The 26,144-nt window shown below is 39.1% G+C and overlaps 1 protein-coding gene across 2 annotated transcripts in view; it reads right to left on the bottom strand.

The window, feature by feature from the left end:
* The window catches only part of TBC1D12 (TBC1 domain family member 12), a 73,832-nt gene extending 61,305 nt beyond the window's left edge, over positions 1–12,527 (bottom strand). For both annotated transcript variants that reach the window (XM_053922375.2, XM_053922374.2), the window contains exon 1: positions 11,384–12,527. In XM_053922375.2, coding sequence (XP_053778350.1) covers positions 11,384–12,348 — 965 coding nt within the window. In that variant the 5' untranslated portion in view covers positions 12,349–12,527. The remainder of the gene's footprint in view (positions 1–11,383) is intronic.
* Positions 12,528–26,144: the final 13,617 nt, after the last annotated feature.

The raw sequence follows: 26,144 nt of genomic DNA on the forward strand, positions 1-26,144 counted from the left end.
TTTGCTAGATTTACAATGGTACTTGTAAAAGTACCTTTCAGCACTGGAACTCAAGTAAGAAAACATTGTGTAAAATTGTATATTGCATTTATTTTACCCTTTCATACAATGTACTTTTTAGAAATACCTTAATCTACCATGCCAACAACCTAAACTTTTAAGGTCTAAATTAAACCTTATATATACAACTTCTCATTAAAAAACAATATTTCACTTGCACAATATAGCCTATAACAGTCCATGAGGGGATGAGGACACTAAGGAAGTTAAGGAGAGACACAGCAGATATCTTTAAGGAAAGAAGTTGCCAGAAACATTCCAAAGGCACTGAGGTAAGCAGAGTAGAAAAATATATATGGAGATCATCTGCAGTAATACTCTGAAGCCCACAGGCCAAAGTACAGCACTAACTTCCAGCTAACAATTAATCTCAAGCAATCTTCTCTGTACTAACCTCTTCAAACTCATTCTCTAAGTTTCTCCAGTCTCTAATCATACCTCCACACCCTCTGGTTTTCTTTATCTTCTTTCTCACCACCTTAAATGGAAAAGTATGGACACAAAGTATTTACCTTTAGTTTGTATTTCCTACCCTGCTTTTTAAAAGCAGATTATATGAGCATTTTGGGTTTTTAAAAACATTTTTAAAAAGATTTTATTTATTCTTAGAGAGGGGAAGGGAAGGAGAACGAGTGGGAGAGAAACATCAATGTGTGGTTGCCTCTTGCGTGCCCCCTCCCAAGGACCTGGCCTGCAACCCAGGCATGAGCCCTAGACTGGGAATTGAACTGGCGGCCCTTTGGTTTGCAGGCTGGTACTCAATCCACTGAGCCACACCAGCCAGGGCACATTTTGTGTTTCTTAAACACAAAAAAATTAAACTGTTGTAATTTTTCAATAACTTTTTCCTGAAACAACAGAAAAATATTTCCCCTACTTGACTAGAAGACTACCAACGGATTACATGAAAAACCGATTTGGAAATTCTAAATAATGCCCAGTATATGATGGGTAATTGTACATTGCAGTATTCAGAAAAATATGAAAGAATAGCACATAATTTGATTTCAAAACTATCATGTTCAGTTCCAAACAAAATATTTTAATCTGTGTGGCGCTGAAGACAGGCAGATGGAAATATTTTTTAACCAAAAAATGTATCCCAGAATAAAATTCAAATTAAAAAGAAATCAAGAGCAAAATTCAAAGATAAACTGAATACATTACCAAGTTCACTGTCAAACTAGCTCTACATAGGTGCATAAATTGTAGCTTGGTTTCCTAAGGTAAACTTCTCTTAATTGCAAGAAAGAGCCTGCTGAAAACCCAGTCACATGGGTTTCCCTCTCTTTCTTCTTTTGGCCACAGAAGTGCAAGAAAGGCTGAAGCGGCAAATTCTAAAGGGGAATAAGCCATGTGTAATATGCAGGAGTTTTTATTAAAGATATGGAAAAGAATTTTAACTATCAGCAGAAGGAAGGAAAATCAACACCTTTTTGATAAGCTGTAAATAAAGGGAGGTAACGTTATGACTCCACATTAGAGACCTGAGTCTCTAATGTGCTAAAGCTTAAGAATAGCTAAATTCATGAGCTAAAGCTTAAGAATAGGCAAGCATGGCTATCTAAACAACGTAAAATGAAAGTTAAAGACCCTTCTCACTAATAAAAATGAAGCTAAAATTTAATTAAGCAAAGATAATTTCTCAACCAGTGGAAGTTAAAAACATACTTCTACATTTGTATTTATATCTGTTCTTTGTTGTATTTCTATTTATAATCATGAATTACACCGTACATAAATATGATCCAACTTTAAATAAATAAAGCAATCTGAGCTGTAAATATATGCTGTAACCTATCAACAATTATTTCAGTGATTAATTATAGTCTTGGAACCACCTGTATTAGAATCACCTGTATTACTTGGTTAAACATGTGGATTCCTGCTCGGTGCCACCACCTAAGATCTACTCAATCAAAGGGCGGGGGGTGTAACTCAAGGAATCTGCATTCCTAACACCACCCCCTCCCCCTTTAAAACACCAAACTTTAAGAATCGATGTAGTAGGATCCAAGCAACTATTAACCGGAACTACCTGGGGACAACTCTTAGTGTAGCTAAGAGTTCCTAGGAAGAAATATGCTGCCTCAAAAGGGATACTTTCCCCTTCTAAATAATACATTTAGCGATGCGTAACAGACGTATTACCTCAAAAGCTCCAAATGTTTCCTCTCCTCCCCCAAAGCTTTCTTACCACAACATACTAAGTATGAAATGTATGAGTAAGCCAAGTTAAACATTTCACAAACTTAAACTTAAAAATTGGCTTTGCCTGTCTATAAGAAGTCCTTAAAACAATAAAAGACACAAATACTTTAATATTTTTTAAAAAATATTTTATTTATTTTTAGAGAGAGGGGAAGGGAAGGAGAGAGGGAGAGAAACATCAACATGTGGTTGTTGCCTCTCGCGCACCCCCTACTGGGGTGAGGGGGCCTGGCCTGCAACCCAAGCACATGCCCTTACTGGGAATTGAACCGGTGACCCTTTGGTTTGCAGGTCCGTTTCCAATCCACTGAGCTACACTGGCCAGGGCACTTTAATATTTCTTAACATTCCCTCATTTCAGTTCCTTCTTGGATTTGTTTTAGTCAAAGTTTCAAGACTTCTGGAAATTTCTGCATCACTACACTAGAGTTCATTTTAATCCCAAAAACAAATTATGTTTAAAAATCTATTACTCAAATTGTGTAATGTTTTTTCAGGTAGTATAGATAAAATTTACTCCAGTCTCTTCCTTTCTTTAAACCAGTGGAGTTCACTGATGGGATTGAAAAAGGGACTGTGTTGGTCTTGCTATAGTTTGAATGAGACTTGAACCCTCACTATATGCTGCATAATAAACACAAAGCACTTAATATTATCTCATTTAACCCTCGTGACAATTTCATGAGGTAGGTATCACTATTATCCCTATTTTATGGATAAGTTGCTTAAGGTCCAGAGAGGTCAAGTAACTTGTCCATAATTTCACCACTAGTAAACTACTCTAGACCCAGGCACATACGTAACTTCAGAACTAGCAATTTTTAACCACTGCAATATCCTGTAGTTAAAGATGTCACCTGCCGAAAGCAAATACCCTGAATCCGGCTAGGTAGGGGTTGTGGATTCTGATGAATCTTGTTCTTTTAAATGCTATTTTTAGGAGGTGTTGAAGTTTAATGAAGGCTAGAAACTACTGCACTAGGCTGTTAGTTCTCCAAAGTGGAGCACTGGCAAACTTTAAGAAATAACTCATGGTCAGAAAGTTAATGCCTCAAATTCCAGTTCACTGATTAACTGTAACTTATTTATTACCTACCCTCCCCACTCCAAAGAATTATAAGGAAAAAAACCTACCATTGTCTATAGAAAAAAAAATTAGAACTCCTGATCTGTACTGTCTACATCTAACAAACTACACAAAAATCACTGATGTTTTGCATGATTACTCTGAGACAGAGCTGGATCTTTACTGAAAGAAATGTTCAAGTTAGAATTTAGAGTTGAGGAGGATATATCTATCTCTGGCAACGTTCTCATTTTATAAATGAAAAAATACCCTGTTTTTTTTTTTAAGCATCCTCTTTAACTCAGTTCACATTTGTAATATTTAGCCAGCAAATATTTTGAGTCTACAACAGTGTATGCAAAAGAATTGTGTAATATATCACAGTATACTGGATCTAGAAGGGACTCTGAACCTCCTAATTTCACAGATGAGGAAAATGAAGTCTGGAAATTTAGTGATTTGCCCAAGGTCACATAATTATTTAATGGCAAAAGAAGCTACCCAGGACAAAAGCCAAGTTTCTTATTTCTCAAGCCAATAGCATTTTGACTACACAAAAACTATGTTTTTCTTCATAAACTTCTTATATTGATTTATTCACAGAAATCAGCACATTAGCTTCAAACACTAGGAATCAGACCTATAGTCCAGTTCTGATTTTTTTATTAATTAACTATCTGACTATGGACAAATAACTGTAAAATAAAAATATATGCTACCTTTCCTAGGTCACAAGTATATTTCAAGAATTTAAAAAAAAAAACCTCCCAAGGGTAATATGTATAAAAATAATTTTGGAGCCCTGGCTGGTGTGGCTCAGCGGACTGAGTGCCGGACTGAGAACCACAGGGTGATCTGTTCAATTCCTGGTCCAGGCACATGCCTGGGTTGCATGCCAAGTCCCCAGTGGAGGACGTGCGAGAGGTAACTGCACACTGATGTTTCTCTTCCTCTTTTTCTCCCTCCCTTCCCCTCTCTCTAAAAATGAATAAAATCTTTTAAAAAATGATCATTTTGGAAACATATTATGTAGATATGATATATTTTCATATTTTTTTTCTAGAGGTCAACAGATACTGGTTAAATCATGTAAATACTACCCCAAATAGTCGGAACTTAAAAGCTTCAAAAATCATTGCTCTACGTCCCCCTAAATAACAACTTATTACCATGTCTAATTCATTTCCAGTATCCAATTCATAACACCTTACTAGGTGATGTCTAGCAAATGAAAGACTTATGACAACAGCACTGTGGTTTTCCGTGGGATATTCAACAATGAATAAAGGGAACCCCGAATTTCCATCTACTTTTAAACATTTATAACTTTATAGTAAAACAAAACTGCTCCCCAAATAAAAATCTTTTAGTCAATAACTCTACACCAAATAAACTATATAAACTGTAAGGTTTAAGTAAGGGAATATACAGCAGGTCCTTGAATATAGTCATTTCATTATAACATAGATGAGATGCCAAAATACCGTAGGACTGTACCTCTGTTGATATCAATTAGCCTATGCTAGAATCAGTTTGGTTATGCATCCTTTCACTTAATGCCTAGTAAGCTGCACAACCTAGCAACGATGTTAAGTGAGGACTTACTATACAAATGTTGCTTTCTAACTTGTAACAAATGTACCTGAGTAATATGATGCTGACAATATGGGAACAAAGTGAATGGGATGGGACAACTCTATGTAGTTATCTGTGTAACTTTTCTGCAAATCTAAGCTTTTCTAAAATAAAAAGTATTAAAAATAAATAAAAAGTATCTGTTCTCATTTTGAGTAATTCAGAAAATCTCTACCTAACGGGTAACTCCCACTTAATATTGGTTTAATAGTCTGCTTTGCTCACTAGGGTATAGCATTAAAATATTAATTTAGTTTAACATTTCAAAATGATGTTTGAGCACTTAAAATTACCTTAGTCCCACGGAAACTGAAGTTTTCCAATACTATTCTACGAATTTAGATTTATGTTATCATATCTCTAACCATCCACCTTAAAACCATGATCAACAGTGGAAAGAATAAACAAATGGGATCTCATCAAAATAAAAAGCTTCTTCACGGCTAAAGAAAACAGCATGACAATGAAAAGAGAACCAACCATATAGGAAAACATATTTGCCAACAATACCTCAGACAAGGGCCTGATCTCCAAATTATAAAAAGAACTTACACGACTCCACTCCAGGAAGACAAACAACTCAACTAAAAAAAATGGACAAAGGACTTGAACAGACACTTCTCCAAGGAGGACATACAGAGGGTCCAGAGACATATGAAAAGATGCTCAGCATCGCTAGCCATCAGAGAGATGCAAATTAAAACCATAATCAGATACCACTTCACACTGGTGAGAATGGCCATCATAAACAAAGCAACAAACAACAAGTGTTGGAGAGGATATAAAGAAAAGGGAACCCTAGTGCACTGTTGGTGGGAATGCAGACTGGTGCAGTCACTGTGGAAAACAGTATGGAATTTCCTCAGAAAACTAAAAATGGAACTGCCTTTTGACCCAGTAATTCCACTGCTAGGATTATATCCTAAAAATCCTGAAACACCAATCCAAAAGAACCTATGCACCCCAATGTTCATAGCAGCACAATTTACAATAGCTAAGTGCTGGAAGCAACCTAAGTGCCGATCAGTAAATGAGTGGATCAAAAAACCATGGTATATTTACACAATGGATACTACGCAGCAGAAAGAAAGAAGGAGCTCCTACCATTTGCAACAGCATGAATAGAACTGGAGAGCATTATGCTAAGTGAAATAAATCAGGTGGTGAGGGACAAATACTATATGATCTCATCATTAACAGGAACCTAATCAACAAAACAAACAAGCAAGCAAAATATAACCAGAGACATTGAAATTAAGAACAAATGGACAGTAACCACAGGGGAAATGAGAGGGGATAATGGGTGGGGGAAAGGGTGAAGGGTTTTCAGGAACAACTATAAAGGACACTGGACAAAACCAAGGGGGAGGGAATAAGGTGAGGGAGGGGAGGGAGGAGAGGGAGGTGGGGATGGCTGAGGTGGTGGGGGGAAAGGCAGGAAACTGTACTTGGAGAATAAAATTTTTTTAATAATTAAGAAAAAACAAAACCATTATCAAATTCCTTGAACCAATGCTGGACATTCAATGGTTTTGTATAGATCCCTGTTTCCTATGGTTGTGGTGGTGGTGTGTGTGTGAGTGTTTAAGAAAATACTGAATCTTGCCCCAGCCAGTGTGGCTCAGTTGGTTGGGTGTTGTCCCACAAACCAAAAAGTCACCCGTTCAATTCCTGGTCCTGGTCCCTGATGCCAAGGTTGCTGGTTTGGTCCCTGATTGGTCAGGGGACATATGGAGATGACCAATATATGCTGCTCTGTCACATTGATGTTTCTCTTCCTCTCATTCTCCTTCTCTTCTCCTGTTGCTAAATTTAAAATTTTTTAAAATTTTCCCCTCTCTAAATTTCTAAATTTAAAAAAAAAATTTTAAAAGAGAAAATACTGAATCTAAGTGTGGGGGGGTGGGCCAAACATAAGGAAAAGATATGGAAGTTTCTTGAGCCATTAGCTCCCCCATCTAATATTCTAACAATTAGCTTCACAATACCCTAAAATCTTCAGACTCTTATTTTTATTCTAGAGAAATTAATTATATTCTTTTCAGCTTTTCTAAAATATTAATTTTTTTTCCATCCTCACCTAACGCCAAACTCACTGATTTCAGAGAGAAGGGGGAAGAGAGAAAGGGAAAGAAACATCAATTCGAGAGAGAAATATCTATAAGCAGCCTTGATATGGCAGTCTCCCTATGTACCCAACAGGGGGCTGAACCACAACCTAGGCATGTGACCTGACAGGGAACTAAATCCAACCGAACTTCGACCTTTCAGTCTTCGGGACAACACTCCAACCAACTGAGCCACATCAGCTGGGGCTTCTAAAATTTTTAACATTCTTATTATATTAATATATAAGTAACACCCAATGGAATTCCACTAGTGACATAGAAATGAATACTTCTGCATTTTTTATATCTTGTAGTAACAAAAATTTGATATCTGGATCAAAATAATTCTTTGTTCTACTTATCATTATACCACACCTATATTTAAAAACTGCTTGTTTCAGGGAACTACAAAAATCTTTTAAAATTTATGAGAAGTTTGATATGTTGCCTTTATTTAATCAAGATGTTGAAAAAGGAATTTTTTTTTAAGAAACTGATTTTGAAACTGCAGTTTTTATTTTAGTTGGCTGGGAGGAATACACACTGAGGAACAAAGCCCTCTCTAACACAGGTCTACGATGACTCACTCAAGTGAATTATGATTTTGTCAACTAGTGTAAATTCTGGAGGAAAAAAGGATGTGCTGATTTTGATATTTCTGAGAACTTTAAATTAAGAAAATTTATAACTGGGGGAATTTTAAATTCTCAGTATCATACATAATTAACAAAAAATATATTCTCAACAATTTTCATACTAAGGAGAATGAAGACTACCTAGATGTGAAAAGAAATCACTAAAAAAACTTTTAGTCTTCCCTATTCAGCCTAACTAATAAAAAGAGCTCTGCGAAAGGTTTTTTGGGGTTTTTTTTGCCACAACATTTAGAAAGTTCAGAAGTCAATAATTATAGGGAAAGCTACATCAATCTGTATGTTCTAGAATCTAGAAAGTCAATTTTCTTTTCAGATAGGAGGGGAAAAACAATCTTCAATATTTTATTCCCTACCTTAGTCATGATATTTAAGGCCACTAAAGTCTTACAATTCATCATGAAGACTTTGTAAAAAATTATCAACTCTACCGGGAAACAAAGATACATACTGTGGGTTCCTAAATAACAGTAACTATACCAGTGCAGTCTGAACAATCCTCAAAGTAACAAATGGCGCCTTGGCTGGTGTGGCTCAGTGGACTGAGCACTGACCTGTGAACCAAAGGGTTGCTGGTTCGATTTCCAGTCAGGACACTTGCCTGGGTTGCAGGCCAGGTCCCTAGCAGGAGGCGCATGAGAGGCTACCACACGTTGATTCCCTCTCCCTCTCTCTCTTTCTCTTCCTCTCCTTCTCCCCCTCTCTTTCTCTCCCTCTCTTTCTCTTCCTCTCCTTCTCCCCCTCTCTCTTTCTCTCTCCCTCTTCTGTCTAAAACTAAATAAATAAAATCTTCTTTAAAAATAAAAGTAATAAATGGCTTTAAAAAATGCGCCCTGGTCAGGTAGTTCAGTTGGTCAGAGCATCATCCCAATATGCCAAGGTTGCAGTTATAAACACAGAGATGCCCTTGTGAAGCTGAGGCCATCCCCCATCAAGGACAGAACTACAATTCACTTCATCAGGAAGGGAAAGAAAGCAGGAGATCATGACAGTGGTCCCATCCTGGACCAAATTCCTTTCTCTCCTGTAATATTTCTACCACAGTCAATGAAGCTCCTGTCAATGATGAATCTTAACTGAACGTAACTTTATAGTAATAGATATAATGCTGCAAAATGTTTCCCTCTCTTTACTTAAGTTAAAGCAAACCTGAAGCTATTCTTTAGAAGTATTTCTGTTACAGATTTTTGCCCAGGGAAGGGAAAGAAAGGAAGCAGGAAGGAGAAGGAAAAGATGGAAGATAATCAGGTGGGAAAGAAAAGAGCCACAAGTAAACAGCAGTTGTGATGGAATATAAACCTGGATTGAAAATTAGGAATCCTGGTTCCCAATCCCAACTCTGCCATTACCTAACGAAACTAAACTACCTTCTTTAGACAGTGAGTTTCCTCATTAAAAAATGAAGTGGGTATAGGGGTTGCACCCAAGAACAAGAATACAAACTAGAATGAGATATCTCCAAAGGGAGCCCTGGCCCAGAGCTTCAGAGTTGAAAATGGTAACTGTGCACAGGAAGAAAAAAAATAACCTCTTAGGTTGCAGAAGCAAGGAAAATTTCTGATTATTCTGCCTGAGAATGGAAGATTATTCAAAATAACTATTTACAAATTACTACCTAGAGTGGGAGAGTCCATGCAAGTTGCCAATTCAACACCTGAGTGGTGTTCTTTATACCAGTGCTAGGCACTATAGATTCAGAGATGAATGTCATAGTCTCTGCCTTTAAGATGTTCGGGATCCAGTTAAGGTTTTTGGCTAAATGCTAAGAGAAAAATTGTGCCTCTGTCTGACTCTGCCCTTTTCCACCAATGTTACACAAAGGAAGCAATGACACCTAGAATCTTAGCATTCAGATCTCAATTAAGAAAAATGAGGTTTAGAGAAATTAACTTCAGAGTACCTAAGGTTTCTAATTTCAAACCCAGTCATCTGATACACATGACTAGCATGGCCATATGAATGCCACCTAGTTACATTAACTAAAATCCTATGAACCTACGGGATGAAAAAATTTTAAATTATATCAGAATTCCTGCCTACGGTTAATATTAAAGCCTCTTATAATAGATTTGTTTTATTAGTCATAAATTGCAAGCATACATATATGCATATATATGTATATATGCACGTATATATAAGTGTGTGTGTGCATGTGTGTGTGTATAATTTCCACCTAATCCCCACTGGCCTGTACTCCACCTCCAAGTTAGGAACCATTGCCCAAACCATCTCTGTTCCCAATGGGTAGCACAGAGCAAATACTCTGGGTACATTGTTTGAATTAGTGATCTCCAGAGCCCCTCCCAGGTCTAAAATTGCTTGACACTTGACATCAACACATGACCAATACACACCTAGACTAGTTTATTTGTGACAAGGTCACAAATATATACACTTAACTCACCTTGAGATCTTTCAAAATACTGCCACTACAGCTTTAAGTATATTTTGCAACCACAGGCACAAATGCAGATCTTACTACTCTATACATTTTGTTCACAAAATTAGTATTTCCCAATCTTGATTTAAATGTTACAATTTATTTGTAAGTTTATACAAGTAGGAAAAATAAGTGATAATAAAGTAGAAAAAAGAATATTACTTAAAATCAGAAAATTGTGACTGTATGTCTACAACGTACACTAATTGTATAATCCTCTAAAACTTGAGTTGTAGAATGTGTGTGTGTGAAGATCACTGAAATAGGAACAAAAACACAGGAGAGAGAACTTTGAAAGGGAGGGTTTTACAAGTTGGAAATACTTTCCTATTTGCCTACAGATTTTTTTTTTAAGCAGGTCAAAATCTGACTCAAGGTAGATTGCTTTTACTTTTCATTAACGTGCATTAAAATGGTATTTTCTGACTACTTACTTATCACTGACAAATCAACAAAGCCCCATTCTGAAATCTGTAATGTCCTGCACCATAATTTAATTTTAAGAATAGCACGTCAAATAATATAAACAATACCACAAAAAATTAAAAATAAGTTGTTGAAAAAAGTGGAAGCCTATCTGTCAGAATTAGAGAAGAGGGATTTTCTAGATAAACCGCCATAGTAATTTGGCTTTAAAGACTGGATCAAATTCTAAACACCAAACTGCACTTGAATAAAGGCCACTGGGAAAACACAGTTAAACACTGTGAAACACAACCTCCTCTATTTTTGAATTCCCAAACCGTTTGAATGGATTGACTCCATGCAGACAGCTCTGCAAAATGACTTTCCTTTCTTTTTCAGAAACACAACCCCCCACACACCGCCAGCCCCTCCCCCAATCCTTTTAGTACAAGTAAAAATAAGTAAGTTAATTAAAATGGGGACGGAGAAGGCTGTCCGCTTTTCCAGAAGAGGCAGAACTGCAGGCAGGGCACTACCAGGCTGGCAGGACCTGAACAGACAGAAACCAGGTGTGAAAGGCGGGTACAGCCTCCATTCGACAAGGAACAGAAAGAGTCGCTCCCCTCGGAGCCCTCAAGTTCCACGGGCAGCACAACGCAGACCAGCTCCTCTACCCGCGGTGACAAATCAAAGCTAAGCCTGGAGGCCGCCGAGAGCCGGCACGGAGGCGGCCCCCCAGCGGCTCTCCGCCAGCACCCGGCCTCGGCCAAACCCAACCCGAGCCCCGGCTCAGCCTGCGCTGTACCTGGCGAAGAAGTCGGCGAAGCCGCCGCTCCGTCGAACCCGGGCCGCGGTCCCCGCGGGGCCCTGCTCCGCGGCGGACGAGGGCACCGGCGGCCCCGCCGGGGGCAGGAGGTCGCGGGCGCTCTGGCGGCGGCTCACCTCGAACGTGTTCCGAGAATTCAAGAGAACGTCGGAGAAGCCGAGGCGCGGCTGGGCGCCCGCGCCCCTGCTAGTCCTCTCGCCCGCGGTGGCGGGGGACGCGCCTTCCTCGGGACCCCCGGCCCTGGCTGCCGGCTGCTCCAAGTCCTCGCTTCTGCCGCCTCCCCGGACGGCTCTGCCCCCGGCGCTGCCGCCCGCGCCCTCGGGCTCCTCCGCGTCCTCCGCGTCCTCCGCGTCCGCCGCCGCCAGGCAGCAGCTGCGCAGCGGGTCCTCCAGCGGTGCGGCCCAGTCGGAACGGCCGCCCGCGCCGTCCGCGCCCTCGTCGCCAGGCCCCTCCAAGCGGAGGCGGTGGTGGCGTGGATTCCGGAGGCCGGCGCGGGCCAGCCCGCGAGACTCCTCCAGGTCGCGACAGTCCTGGCCCAGCAGAAAGCCCGAGTCCCCGTTGGTCATGCCTCCGTGCGGCGGACCAGGGGCATTCGCCGCCTCCGCACCTCCGTGCCGGGCGCCCGAGTCCAGCGGGCAGGCGTCCGAGTGCGGGGCTGCCGAGGACCAAGGAGGGCAGTGCTGGCCGGAGGGGAGCGGACAGTAGCCCAGCCCGGGCTCCAGCTGCCCCCCGGCCGCCGCGAGGTAACGCCGAAGGAGCTGCTGAGGCGGCGTCTCCTCTTCCTCCCCCTCCTCCTCAGGCGACTCCACAGCGCCGACGCCTCCGCCAACGCCGCCCGTGGCCCGGATCGTTTTCCCGTCCTGGCCCGCCGACTCGGGCGCCGGCACAGGGAGCAACGTGCGACTCCGTCCCGAGCAGGCTCCGGCATCCTCCGGACCCACCATCTGGGCCGGGTGAGCGCCTCCCGAGGAGGCGGCGGAAGACTCCCCGGCGCAGGCTCGGTGCGGGTATAGCCCTAGGTGCTGAACCCGCGGCGGCAGCCGCCGCAACCTTCCCAGACCCACTCCCACCCGGGGTTCGAGCTGTTGCGGGAGGGCGGGCCAGTGCCTCGGCTTGCGCACGCGCAAAAGCCGGACCGGTCAAGCCCCGACCTGGAGGTCCCGCAAACCATAGAGACGCCAGCTAGAGAGCCCCGCTCCATAATACTCGAGCGGCCAATCTGGGATCAGCCGTCTGGGTGGTGGAGGTTGGTTGGTCCACTCCGAGTATGACAGTTCTCACAGAAGCACGGCTCTGGCTCGCTTAGCAAAAATTCACTTGACGTACTTAATTTATAGGAGTAGAATACAGGATGTTAGATGTAAATCCTTTCAGCTCTAATTGGTCACAAGTCGACTTTACCCATTTACATCCATCTTCTCCATCACCATTGCCACAATTTAGGGTTTCATCTCTGCGACACCCTCCAGAGTTCTCCCCTTCATCTTTCACAATACTACTTAGGTTATCTTTCTTGTCTAGCAACACACTTCATCCCGATTGCTCTTCTTACAGATTTCCTTTATCGCTCAAGGAGGGAGAGGAAAGAGAGTCAGGCAGAGAGAGGCTGTTGAAATAATTCCAGCACGCTATGAATATAGATTAAAATGGAGTGATAACCATTGAGTGGAGACGAAGTGTATTTAAAGTAGAAATCACAAGACCTGATAACATCTGTTATAAGGAGTGATTGAAGAGGGAGGAACCAGCAACTACTACAAAACTCTTGAGATTCAAACCAATGTAGTTTGAAGAAATAGGGGCTGGAAAAACTTGATTAATCGGGGAAATATGTCTGGTAAAGTAAAAGAATGGTACTACTATCAGGCATATAGTTACAGGTGTAAAACTTGGGTTAGAACTTAGGTCAAGATGCAAGTTGAAGAGTCATTTGCATAGTGCTGCTAGGTGAGTCATGAGTGACAACACCTAGAAAGAAAGAATAAAGATGGAGGTGGAGCAGAGACTCAATAGCATCATTACGTCAGGATGGACAAAGAAGTTGTATTGCAAGGGATTAAAGAGACACCGCTTGTAGATAAAATGAAGCAACAGACTACTCGTTTTAGAAGTATGTCAGTAAAAGAGAGCAGAAATAGGAGAATGCAGTAGTAGAGAAAGCAGCACTGTCAAACTTCAAAATTTTTTCTTACAAATATACATACATACACACAAAAGAGTGAATATAACCTATATGGGTGATAATATATATATATATATATTAAAAAATGGGTATCCATATACCCAGCAACCAGTTTAAGAATCATCAAGTGTCTTTTATAATGAGCATTTTTTGAAGACCCTAAGGAAGGGCTAAGTGGCATGGGCATAGTTAACAATGCATTTATTTCCAGATCTTCTAGAAGAAAAATGACTTCCAGGACAGAGGTGGAAAAGTGAATTTAGAAAGTGAGAAAATGTTTGCAAAGCATATATCTGATAAGGTTTGGTATCCAGAATATATAAACAAGTCATACAACTCAACAACAGGCAACCCAATTATAAAATGGGTAAAGGACTTGAACAGACATTTCTCCAAAGAAGCTATGCTAACAGCTATTTTTTTAATTCTTACTTATTGATTTGAGAGAGGGGGGAGAGAGAGAGAGAGAGAGAGAGAAAGAGAGAGAAACATCGATTCGTTGTTCCATTTATTTATGCATTCACTGGCTGATATTTGTATGTGCCCTGACCAAGGATTGAACCCACAACTTTGACTTATCTGGACAATGCTCTAACCAACTGAGCTACCTAGCTAGAGCACTAATAGCTACTAATAAGTATATGAGTCCTGGCTGAGAGGCCCAGTTAGTTGGAGCATCATCCTGTACACCAAAAGGTTGTGGGTTCAATCACTGGTGGAGGAACATACAGGAGGCAACTGATCAATGTTTCTTTCTCATATTGATGTTTGTTTCTCTCTGTCTCTCTCTCCCCCCTCCTCTCTCTCTAAAATCAATAAACATGAACATATCTTCAGGTGAGGGATACACACGTGTATAGACACATATGTACACATGTGTATGTGTGCATGTATGTGATGATGCTCCACATCATTTGTCACCAGAGAAATGCAAATCAAAACCACAGTGAGATAGCACTCATACCTACTAAGATGGCTATAATCTAAAACTGGAAAATAACAAGTGTTGTAAAGAATCTGGAGAAAGTAGAATCCTTATACATTGCTGAAAGAAATCTAAAATGGTACAGATGCTGTGGAAAATTCCTCAATAAGTTAAACATAGAATAAAATGACCTAGCAATTCCACTCCTTGGTATATTCCCAAAATAGTTGAAATATGTTCAAATGAAAACTTGTACATAAATGTTCACAGTAGCACTAATTATAAAAACCAAAAGGTGGGAACCAAAAAATGTCTATCACCAGAGGAATGGATAAAGAAAATGTGGTATATCCATACAATGGATTATTACTCAGCCACAAAAAGGAATGAAGTCCTGATATGAATTACAAAGGGAATGAATCTCAAAAACTTTATGCTAATTGAAAGAAGCCAGACACAAAAGATCACATACTGTATAACTCCATTTGCATGAACTATCCAGAATAGGTAAATCCATAGAAAAAGAAAGCAGACTGATGATTGCCAATGGCTGCGGGAAGGGGAAAAGAGGGAGGGACTGACTAATGTATATGGGGTTTCCTCCAGGGGTAATAAAAATGTTTTTGAGCTAGATACAGTTGGTAGTTTCATGCTATTGCAAACGTGCTGAATTGTACTTTTTTTAAATGACTTCATTTTATATGAATTTCACCTCAATTAAAAAACGTAAGTTATACAGGCAATGTCTAGACATAAGTATAGTTATTCGATGGGTAAAGATGAGGGTAGCTGACAGTCCAATCTTAATCTTTTGTCTTTTCAACCTCTTCCCTCTCTACCTAGAGAATTTATCCTTGTGATTCTCTTACTGCCATCAAACCTTTCCTAACTAACTTGTTAACTTATTCGACCATTCCATTTCTTCCTCTATAAAGTCATACTATTTTTAAACTTTTTTCCCTAAATGCTTATTTTGTTATCCCCCCCCTCTCCCATAGTCAATAGCAGCCAAGTTTTTATGAACCATGCTAGCCCATATTACCCTACTATTTCTCAGTGCAGGCTTCAAAACCAAGACACATTTACATTTTGTAACTTTGTTGATGATCATATGTATTGCATAATACTAAATTATGTTAATAGCTCTTATTAGAGGTTAGTGGTTTTATTTCCCACTTTCAGCAGTAAAAGTTTGTCTTATTTGATAAATAATAGCATATCTTATTTTACACAAAAAATATCTTTCTGCAAAAAAATATGCTACTTTCAAGGTGTAGCATATCCTTTTTGCAATCCTTAAGAATTTGACATTAAAAACTTTTGATACTGGGCCTTAGCCAGTTAGTTCAGTTGATTAGAGCATTGTCCTGATATGCCAAGGTTGGGGGTTCAATCCCCATTCAGAGCACATACAAGAAGCAACCAATCAATACACAAATAAGTGGAATAACAAAGAACAACTAATCAATGTTTCTCTTTCTCTCTCTACCTCTCTCTCTGTCTCTCTCTTTCTGTCTCTCTATCTCTTCCCTTCTTCTCTTCCCCTCTCTCTGTCTAAAATCAATAAATAAAGCATTGTCAACTTAAAACAAACTTTGATACCCTATTACTACATTACTACAACTTTAGGCATAAATAATACAAGCTGGTACTTTCCTATAAATCATATCAAACTATTATAATAGAAAAGATATTCATAATCACTGCAATAAAATATTAACTTAGTTAAAATATGAAAAACTATTGGTATACTTGGATTCTTACATCTTGTAAGAAAATTTGACCTTCACAGAAATTCACAAAATGCGTATAATTGCTTATATTCTACATATTTAACCCAATGCTCATTACTGAAGGGTGAGACATGGTATCATTATCTCATATTATTATTTTGCTGCAGTTGTATGCAAGGAAAGGACAAAGGCCTTAAAGAAAATGCTTCAGAACTCCTCACATCTTTCTTTAATCCTCCAGCTTTTACTTGTTATACTGAATTTCCAAACAACAGTCAAGCATGGTTTCCTTTCTATCACGTTAAATCAATCACCATCACCTCCCACATACCAGCCAATCTCCTCAAAATTAGCTGTAACCTCAACTTAATCACACAAACTCCTCAAACAAATCCTAAATGAAGAAAATTCTGTTCTAAAAAGTGAAATGAGGGGACTCTGTTCTTCAAAAAGTGTAAATATCATAAAAGGTAAAGAAAAGCCGTGGACATGGTCAAGAGTAAAGAAGATTAAAACAATGTGACAATTGCACGCGATGCCTGACCCTAAAATGGATTTTGTACTGGTTAAAGAAAAACAGTCTGCGAAGGAAATTATTAGACCCACTGACACTATTGTCTTATGCACAGTGGAGTAAATAAAGGTGTCAATGTGAATATTGGTATTTATAATAAAAAATTGCTATATGATCTATAAGAAAATATTTCTATTCTTAGGAAATGCTCACTGGAGTATTTAAGATAAAGGTCCATGTTACATGTAATTTACTGTCTAATGATTCAGAAAAAATGCATGCACACAAATACACAAAAAGTGATAAAGTAAATGGGATAAAATGTTAACAATAATTAAATCTGGGAAAGATGTATGTGTTCCTTGTACTATTTTTATGTTACAACCTTTTGTAAGTTTAAGGTTTCCCCCCAATTTTTAAAAAAGTTATCTCCATTTTCTCATCTCCCATTTACTCCATTCTAGCTTCTGTCCATAATTCTTTACTCTCAGCAATGACTTCCCCGTCCCCAAGCCAACAGAAAGTTTTCTGTCTCCATCTTGCTTGACCTCTCAATAGAATTTATACTGTTGATTACTCCCTCCATTTTGAAACACTCTTTCCCCTTCTAAAAGAAAATTTTTTCCTTAGTTTTCATGACTTTATTGTTGCAGTACTCTCTCGGTTTTCCTCCTACCTCTGGCCAATACTTCCCAGTAACCTCATGGGAAGGAATTCCTCCTTAACTGAAACTCCCTAATGAAATTGTTCTGACCCTCTTCTCTTCTCTTCTCACACAACCTAGGCAATCTCATGGATTCTCATTATGTAGGTGATCACCTATAAACCGATGACTCTAGAATTTGTTTCTACAGCTTCTACATTATAATCCAAATGCCTTCTTGATTTTTCCATATGGATATTCCTAGGCATCATTAACATAACATGACAAAAACGAGTTTCTCCTAGTGTTCTTCTAGCATTCTCCATCTTTATACATACCACCACCATCTACTCAGTTTCTCTGGATCTGTCCTTTTAAGATTTTATTTATTTACTTTTACAGAGAGGGGAAGGGAGGGAAACATCGATAGGTTGCCACTCACACACCCCCAACTGGGGACCTGGCCGGGAATTGAACCAGCGATCTTTCAGTTCTCAGGCTGGTACTCACTCCACTGAGCCACACCAACCAGGGCACTCCAGACCTTATATGCTAACTGTGTAGCCAACATCTTTGCTTGGGGGGGGTTTCAAAGTCACCTCAATCTGTCCAAGTTTAACCTCAAAATGGCCTTTTCCGAATCTGCTTGTACTGAACCATTCCATATGTCACTGAATGAAAGTATTGTACATTTAGGTGCACAAACCTAAAACCCCAGAGTCATCCCTGATAACTCTCTTTTACTCATCCCGTTAACCAAGTGTAGTGAGTTGAATTGTGGCCTTCAAAAAGTTCAAGTCCTAACCCCTAGTACCTGTGACTTTATTTAGAAAAGGGCTTCTACAGATGTAATTAAGTAAGACTCTCAAAATGAGATCATCTTGGACTGGACACTCTCTCTCTCCTCACAGAGCTGATAAACAGGTGTCCACATAATAGACAGAGACACAGGAAAGTCCATGTGAAAATAGGGGCAGAGACTGGATGCATAGAGAAGCCAAAGAACACACAAAAAAACGCTGAAAGTTAGTAAGTTAGGAGAGACCTGAAACAAATTCTCCTTACAGCCTTTCAAAAAAAGCACTGCTGCCAACCCCTTCATTTCAGACTTCTGGTCTCCAAAGCTGTGAGAGAACAACTTTTCGTTGTTTTAAGCTACCAAGTTTGTGGTAATTTGTTATCACAGCCCTAAGAAACTAACGTACCAAGTAGTTATTAAAGTCTCTCTGTTTTATTTCCTATCTTTACGCTGTTATTTTTTTAAGATTTTATTTATTTTTAGAGAGAGGGGAAGGGAGGGAGAAAGAGAGAGAGAAGCATTGATGTGAAGAGAAACATTGAGCAGCTGCCTCTCACACATGTCCCAGCCAGGGACCAAACCTGCAACCAGGGCAGGCTAAGTTTCGCTCTGCAGGGCAGTGACCAACTAAACGAGACACACTGATCAGGGATTATCTTTATTTTAATTGTATGAACACTATTATCAGTTATACTCACCATGTTTTACAGTAGGTCCTCTGAAATGAGATAACTGAAAGATCCTTACAGATTTTCAACTGTAAAATGAATAAGGTCTGAGGATCTAATGCCAATGTCTTAAATGTATTCACTCCACACTAATTCCACGCCCCACTCCAGACTAATTTACCATCATCTCATTCCTAGGCATCGGAATGATCCTCCACCTGGTCTACCCACATTCACTTGAGGCCACATCCAAACAATTCTCTATGCTGCCGCCAAAGTACTATCTTCATACATACAAATCTGACCATGTTAGTGTTTTGCTTTTTAGTCATTTTATCAACTTTTTAACCTTTTCAAAAACACTTTTTCCTTAGTTTTCCATTATTCTATTGTTTCCATTTTTTTCTCTTACATTTTTGGTTGTTTCTTCTAAGTACTCTTTGGGAGGGTTCTTCTTCCTTCATCAAAATGGAGTGGCTATCTTCGTAAGGCCAGAGACAAAATCTTTTTTCATGACCTTCAAAGCTCTTCATGGTCCGTCTACTTGTCTAGTTTCCTCTCCTACATCTCTCCCTAACTTCCTGAATTTCAGTTACTTTGGCCGTCTTTTCAGTCTAGCTACTACAAATCTCCGAGTTTCTAAATCTACAATGATCTGGGTCTTTGTTATCTACATCTCCAGTCTCTTCTCACATGTATCTTCCTATTCATGTCTCAGACACATTCCCTTTTGTCAGTTCTGAACTATGTGCTAAGTAAGCCCTTTCTCCCCAAGGATTTTCGTGCATGTTCATCCCCTGACTAGAGGTCTTTTCCCCACCTTGTCAGTCTACCTCTTACTATTTCTTCAGAACTCGGGTGTTTTTTAAATTGATCTTATAGAGAGGAAGAGGGGAGAGAGAGAGAGAGAGAGGAAGAGAGAGAGACATTACTTTGTTGTTCCACTTATTGATGCATTCATTGGTTGCTTCTTGTATGTGCCCTGACCAGTGATCAAACCTGTATTCTTGACCTATCAGGATGATGTTCTAACCAAATGAGCTACTCGGCCAGGGCAGGACTCGGTTTTAATGTCAGCTTTTCAGAGAAGTCTTCTTTGACCTCTGCTCCAGTTGCTTAGATTCCAGATACATGTTTTTATAACACTCCTTTTCTTTGTAGTCAGTATTACAACTATAGTTTTATGGTTTGGGGCCAGTTAGTATTTGAACACTCACACATGCATAAACACCACAACACAAGCTCTGCAAGGAGAGGGAGTATATCTGATTTGTTCATCTTAGTGATAGTATCTAGCACAGTGCCAATCACATAGTTGTTCAATAAACATTTATCAAAGAAAACTTCAATAAACAGGTGAATAAGACTATCAAAACAGGGGTCTAGTCCCCAGGAAATCCCCAATTCAACAGATCAAGCATATCTATCATCCTGAAGACCATGATTCAGAAACCACCTGATGCTGATTCCTATGTATACTCTTGGACGCATGCAATTCCATCACCAATGAATGAATGTTTAACCGAAAGATGATTTGTTCCATAGTATGCACCACTGAAATCTAAATAACCATAGGTTTTCCTCACTATATACTGATCAGAAAGCTGTGAGTCTTTGATGATGAACTGATTAAACAAAAATATGCTCAATATGTCCGTTGGAAAATTGGTTGACAAGATGTGGAATAAATTTGGTATCAAAATCCAAATAAAAATCCTGTAAGGCAATGGGGATAAACAATCTTCTGTGGGACTATGTGACTCGGATTGCTATTGAAACCATCTTCAACTTCTACAGATGGTTTAAATTCCATGCATGCCTGGTAAAGCCTCAGCTGGTAAGAGAGGGTGACTAGGACTAAGGTTATGGATTATAGTTAGTGCACAAGTACTGAATGGATGCATATTGCAGATTAACTCGGCAGGGTAAGATATGTGTGGGAAATTAATGGTAGTAAGATCACAAAGCAGCTGCTACTTAGTAAGCCACAGAGAGACAGCCAGAAACCAAGAGACAGATGAAATGCTTTAGAAATTCACGCTGGCCCTTGGGGAAGCGAACTGATGCCACATGTCAAGAAGCACAGTATTGCTGCTCCTGGGAATCTGTCACAAGGAAATCATTCAAAAGGATAAAATAAAAGCTATACAAACATGCTTATAGCAAAATGTTTAATGCTCAAAAATTAAAATTACCTAACTTGTCAATAATATGGGAAGTGCAGGAAAAACTAGGTATATCAAATATTTCTAGAGAAATATTATGAAGATAATTGAAATGATAAAAATGTGGAAATATGAGAACATTTTACAAATAATATTAAATAAAAGGTAGAGATACACAATTGCATATCATAATTACAATGATGTGTAAAACTGCATATCTAGCTTAGTAAAGGTCAAAAGGGTACCCATGAAAAGAGAATGATGGAATTTAGTTATTTTTTTCCTTTTCCTTTTTGTGATATTTTAAAAAGTGATTGAATGGTAACTTCTTAAAAGAATGCTATGAAATTAATTTCCAAATACATGCCACAACTATGAATTGTGAAGGATCAAGAGTTTCTTCCACGCTGTGAGATGGCACTCAGCTACATCTAGAGGAAAAAGCATTTAAAAGCCTACATTTAAAAACTTTACACAGACTTACAAAAAGAGTGACAGGTTCTGCAAATATTTACTACTACTGCGATCAAGTGAGAGTCTTCACGTAAATTCAGCATAAGGACTAAAGTTTGTCAAGTGTTAGCGTTTTCAGAAATGTTTGCGCCAGACGTGAAGTAGGATATATATATGGACACAAGTGTGTGTATGTGTGTGCATATATACATGTAAACACATATATACACTGTATTTTGCCATGTATAATGCGCACATTTGCCCAAACTCTTTGAAAAATAAGGATGCACATTATACATGGGTAGTACCTGAAATACCTTGTATCTGTTCTTGTGTTTTGTAATTATGTTACATAAAATTTCTTGTACCAGAATATGTTAAAAAATAAATGCTAAAATTCCTTCATAATACAAAAACAAGCATCTAAATATAATTTGATGCTAAATATAATTTGAAAGATCTTTTTCCTGAATGTCTGGGCCAAAAATGTGGGTGTTCATTATATACGGCAAAATACTTCATATGTATTCCCAGTGACATCTTTATTTTGATTACAAAAGTCTAACAGAAAGCCATTGGGCCATAGAACAGAATACAGAAATTTTTAAAAAGCCACAATTCCATCATCTAGAAATAATCAATTTTAATACTGGTTGAATACTCTTTTCAGATTATTAAATTTTCTGTGTTGTTTCCCATTCCATGGATGAAATAAAGTATATCTAACCAATGCCAGTACTGGACATTTTGATGGTTTCCAGCTGTTTACTATTACAAACACCTTTGTGGTTTAATTCCTTGTATATAAATGTTCATACATATCTTTGGTTAGTTTCTGTGGAAAATTTATCAGAAATAGAACTGATAAGGAAAATGACATAAACATACATTTTATTTTTTATTAGGCTTGAAAGCCAAAGATTGTATTGCTTTACATGTTTTCTTCCCATGTCCAGCTAAATCTCCTTTCTACCCATTAAATTCTCATCCATCCCCCAAAAACCAGTTTTAAGTTCCATTTTCCAAGACAATTTCAGCGAGTCCTCCAATGCTCACTGATCCCCTACATCTTTTATTTTTAACTTTGAAATAATTTGACTTACAATAATTTGCATAAGCAGTACAAATTATTTCCACATGCTCTTATTTTCTCCAAAATTAACATCTAACATAACCACAATTATCAAAATAATGACATTAACATTGATATAATACCCTTATCTAATCTACAGACCTTATTCAAATGTTTTTGTCCCACTAATGTCCTTGATGTGGTGCAGGATTAAAGATGTGTGGTTTTCACATGTCCTTCTATCCCTCCACTGCAGGACAGCTTGTCTTCCCATGTCTTCCACGACCTCAGGGCCAGCTTCATGGGCATGCTCCCTGTCCAGTACGCAGGGCCCCGCGCATTTGTTTAATGTTCTGCTGTGGCTGTCTTGAAATTCTTAATCACTCTGGAAGAAGGAACCTCACATTTTAATTTGAACTGGGTTCTGTCAATCATGCAGCTGATCCTGAATGACCTTGACACTTTTGAAGAAATTCGCCCAATTATTTTTCAAGATGTCCCTCAGTTTAGGTTCGTCTAATTGTTCCCTCATAATTAAATTTAGATATTGCATTTTTGGTAAGAATACCACAAAAGTGACGTTGTGTCCTCCTTCGTGCATTGTATCAGGAAGCTCACAATGTTGGTTGATTCCAATCCTGGTGATACTAATTTTAGTAACTTAGTCAAGACGATGCCTGTCAAGTTTCTGCACTGTAAAGTTTCATTGTCCTTTGATACATATTTTCAACTTGCTCCAGAAAGATTTTACACTTCCCACTTGCCTATCTTCCTGAAACCTCTCCAAAGGTAGATTATATCTTTTAAAAAGATTTCCTAATCTTGTATGAGTAAAAGGACTTTTCTTAACTATTTCAGATTACTTCCCTTTGACTATTGAGGAGGCTGAATTCCCCCCTCCACCTGATTTCCATATTACATAGCCATTTATGTTTCTTCTTTTGACAATAAGTCAAAATTTCTTTGGCTCAGTGTGCTTCCAGTCCACCTTAGTGACTAAATAATTCTAAGAAATATTTGTGAATTGAAAGTGTACAATCACAGGCTAAGCAATAATGTTACGGTGCTTTATTTTTTTAATTTTATTTATTTATTTTTAGAGAGAGGGGAAGGGTGGGAGAAAGAAGGAGAGAAACATCAGTGTGAGAGAGAAATGTCATACACGTCACCTCTCACGAGTGCCCCAAATGGGGACCAGGCCCACAACCCAGGCAAGTTCCCGCACTGGTGATGGAACTGGTGACCCTTCACTTTGCGGGACAATGCCCAACCAAGCCATGCCAGTCAGGGCTACAGCATAAATGTTTAGGAAAAGAAAACAGAAACCTCCTTTATAAGATGGGGATTGTCTTTAGCACTATAGCTGTGTGCTGTGAGTTCTGAAGGGGATACTGTAAACTGGGTCTAGATCTAGGCTACTGGGGAAGACTAGAACCCTGGTGGCTTGCCCACAACAGGTTTGTGAAGTATGAAAGGGGTGAAGAGAAAAAAAATAATGGAAAAGAAGAATCCAGGATGGCCTGTTGGAGAGCAATGGGGATGAGATGATGGTAAAACAGAAAACCTCTGATGACTGCAGGCGCTCTGGAGACCTGCTGGCATGACTAAGTCAAATCAAACGCATGCATGACCTATGACCCAGCAACTCCACTCCTGGTCATACCTTTCAAAGGCATTTTCTCACCTGTCCCTCAGGGGAAAAGTTTGAAGATGCTCATTAGATTGTGCAAGTGTTGTTGTTTTAGGTAGAAAGGAATTGTAGAACATACAGAATTGGAGTAAATAAAATAAGCGATAGATGAACCATGATAGAGAACTATGCAACAGTCAGAAACAATAGCTTAGATATACACAGAGCTCCTGGGACAGACATTAAGAACATAGTGCCAAGTGAAAAAGGGAAATAATAGTACAGTATCATTTACATATGTTAAAAGTACATATACAAAACCACAAATATATATTTTTGCAAGAACACAAGTAAATTTTTTAAATCTAAGTTAAATGCATGAAAATGGTTGCCTACAGAAGAGAGGAGAAAGGAATTGCTGAAAGGGGATAAAATTGAATATACTGATAAATAAAAAAATGCAACAGACAGTCTTTGCGTGAATTAATGACGATAATGTGTCAAGAACTGAGGAAGGTGCTAACTTTCTACATTCAAGGAGAAAGGAAGGAAGGAAAAGAAAGGGAGGGGGAGGGAGAGGGAGAGGGAGGGAGAGGGGGAGAGGGAGGAGGAAGGGAAGGAGGTGGAAGAGGTCAGAAAAGGGAGAAACTGAGCAGGCAGTTAACGCTGATGAGTAATAACCCCATGCTCCCTTTGGTCACAGGGCTTTGCACATGCTGTTCCAACTTCTAGGAAGTTCCTTCAGAAAGGAAATTCTTCACAGGTAGGCGTTACTCCTATTTTAAAAATTGGTAAAGACTAAGTCTTTGCACCCTCCATTTCCACCTTTCCCGTGTACTATTTAGGATGGGGACATGGAGAGAAGTAGGACAAAGAGACTCGGCGAGAGTGCTGACTGGAGCGAGGGAAAGCAGATAGAAAATCAAGTTTAACAGAATGCAGGGGCATCACTGAGCTAAAAAGGGGAGATGGCTACCAAACAGCACTTTTGATATCAAGCCAAAAGCAATCTACAGGAACCAGCTCACCCTTAGGACGGAGAGGAAGAATAGGCTGAACGAGTACTACATAGTATAATCCTGTAATTTAAAATCTAGATGCATGGGTCTCATACTCACATGCCTTTAGGGACCAATAGGCTGATGGATACTAGACAACAGGAAGTGGTGGGGCCTGTGGGGAATTAGAGAATGCGCACTGAGTGTTCCCTACCTGAAGGTATTCAAAATTAATTACAAGATCACTCTCACACACACTGTTTTAACCAAACAAACAAGTTCATTGGCAGAGTTCAGTCCATCGTCTCCAGTTTGCGGCCCTGTACTGATCTAAGTTCTAGGGAAGAGAGCTGACTATGTCAAAGAAACAGGTAACAGAAAACAACTAGTAGAACTGCAGTAATAGAAACCCACGAGTCGGTGGGATACATGTGTCTAAGGATTCATCTAAATTCATAGGTTAAATTTAATAAAACAAACCAGTAAATAGTTAAAAAATAACGACTCAGGTGTAAGGCATTACAGGATGGAATAATTCACTACTGCTGCTGCTACAAAGTTTTATGAATAGGCAGTCACACGTTACAAAATAACCTTTCTCCTCTGCTCAGTAGAAAGTCAGTCCCTCATGCTGAACACAATGTAAATCTTGCCTTCACATTCATTTAGCTTTAAACCTATTATAGTTCTATAATGTTCTATGTGCTAAAATTGCTTCTTGTCTACCTGCAAAAAACTTCTGATTTCTTTAGTCCTGGGTGTTGGAAAATAATTTGTGTTGGAATTCCAGTGTCTACTCAGGTCCCAGTAAAGATGCTCAATAAATATTCATTGAACCCAACACTGATGTTTTTTAAATATGTCCACAAAGTTTTTGATACTCCTATCTTCAAACGGTGAACTCTAATACCTCTATCATTGAGTGTGATCTGAATTAAGTAACTTCTAATAAATTGAC

This window comes from Desmodus rotundus, chromosome 4 (assembly GCF_022682495.2).
Source record: "Desmodus rotundus isolate HL8 chromosome 4, HLdesRot8A.1, whole genome shotgun sequence".
NCBI classification, from domain to species: domain Eukaryota; kingdom Metazoa; phylum Chordata; class Mammalia; order Chiroptera; family Phyllostomidae; genus Desmodus; species Desmodus rotundus.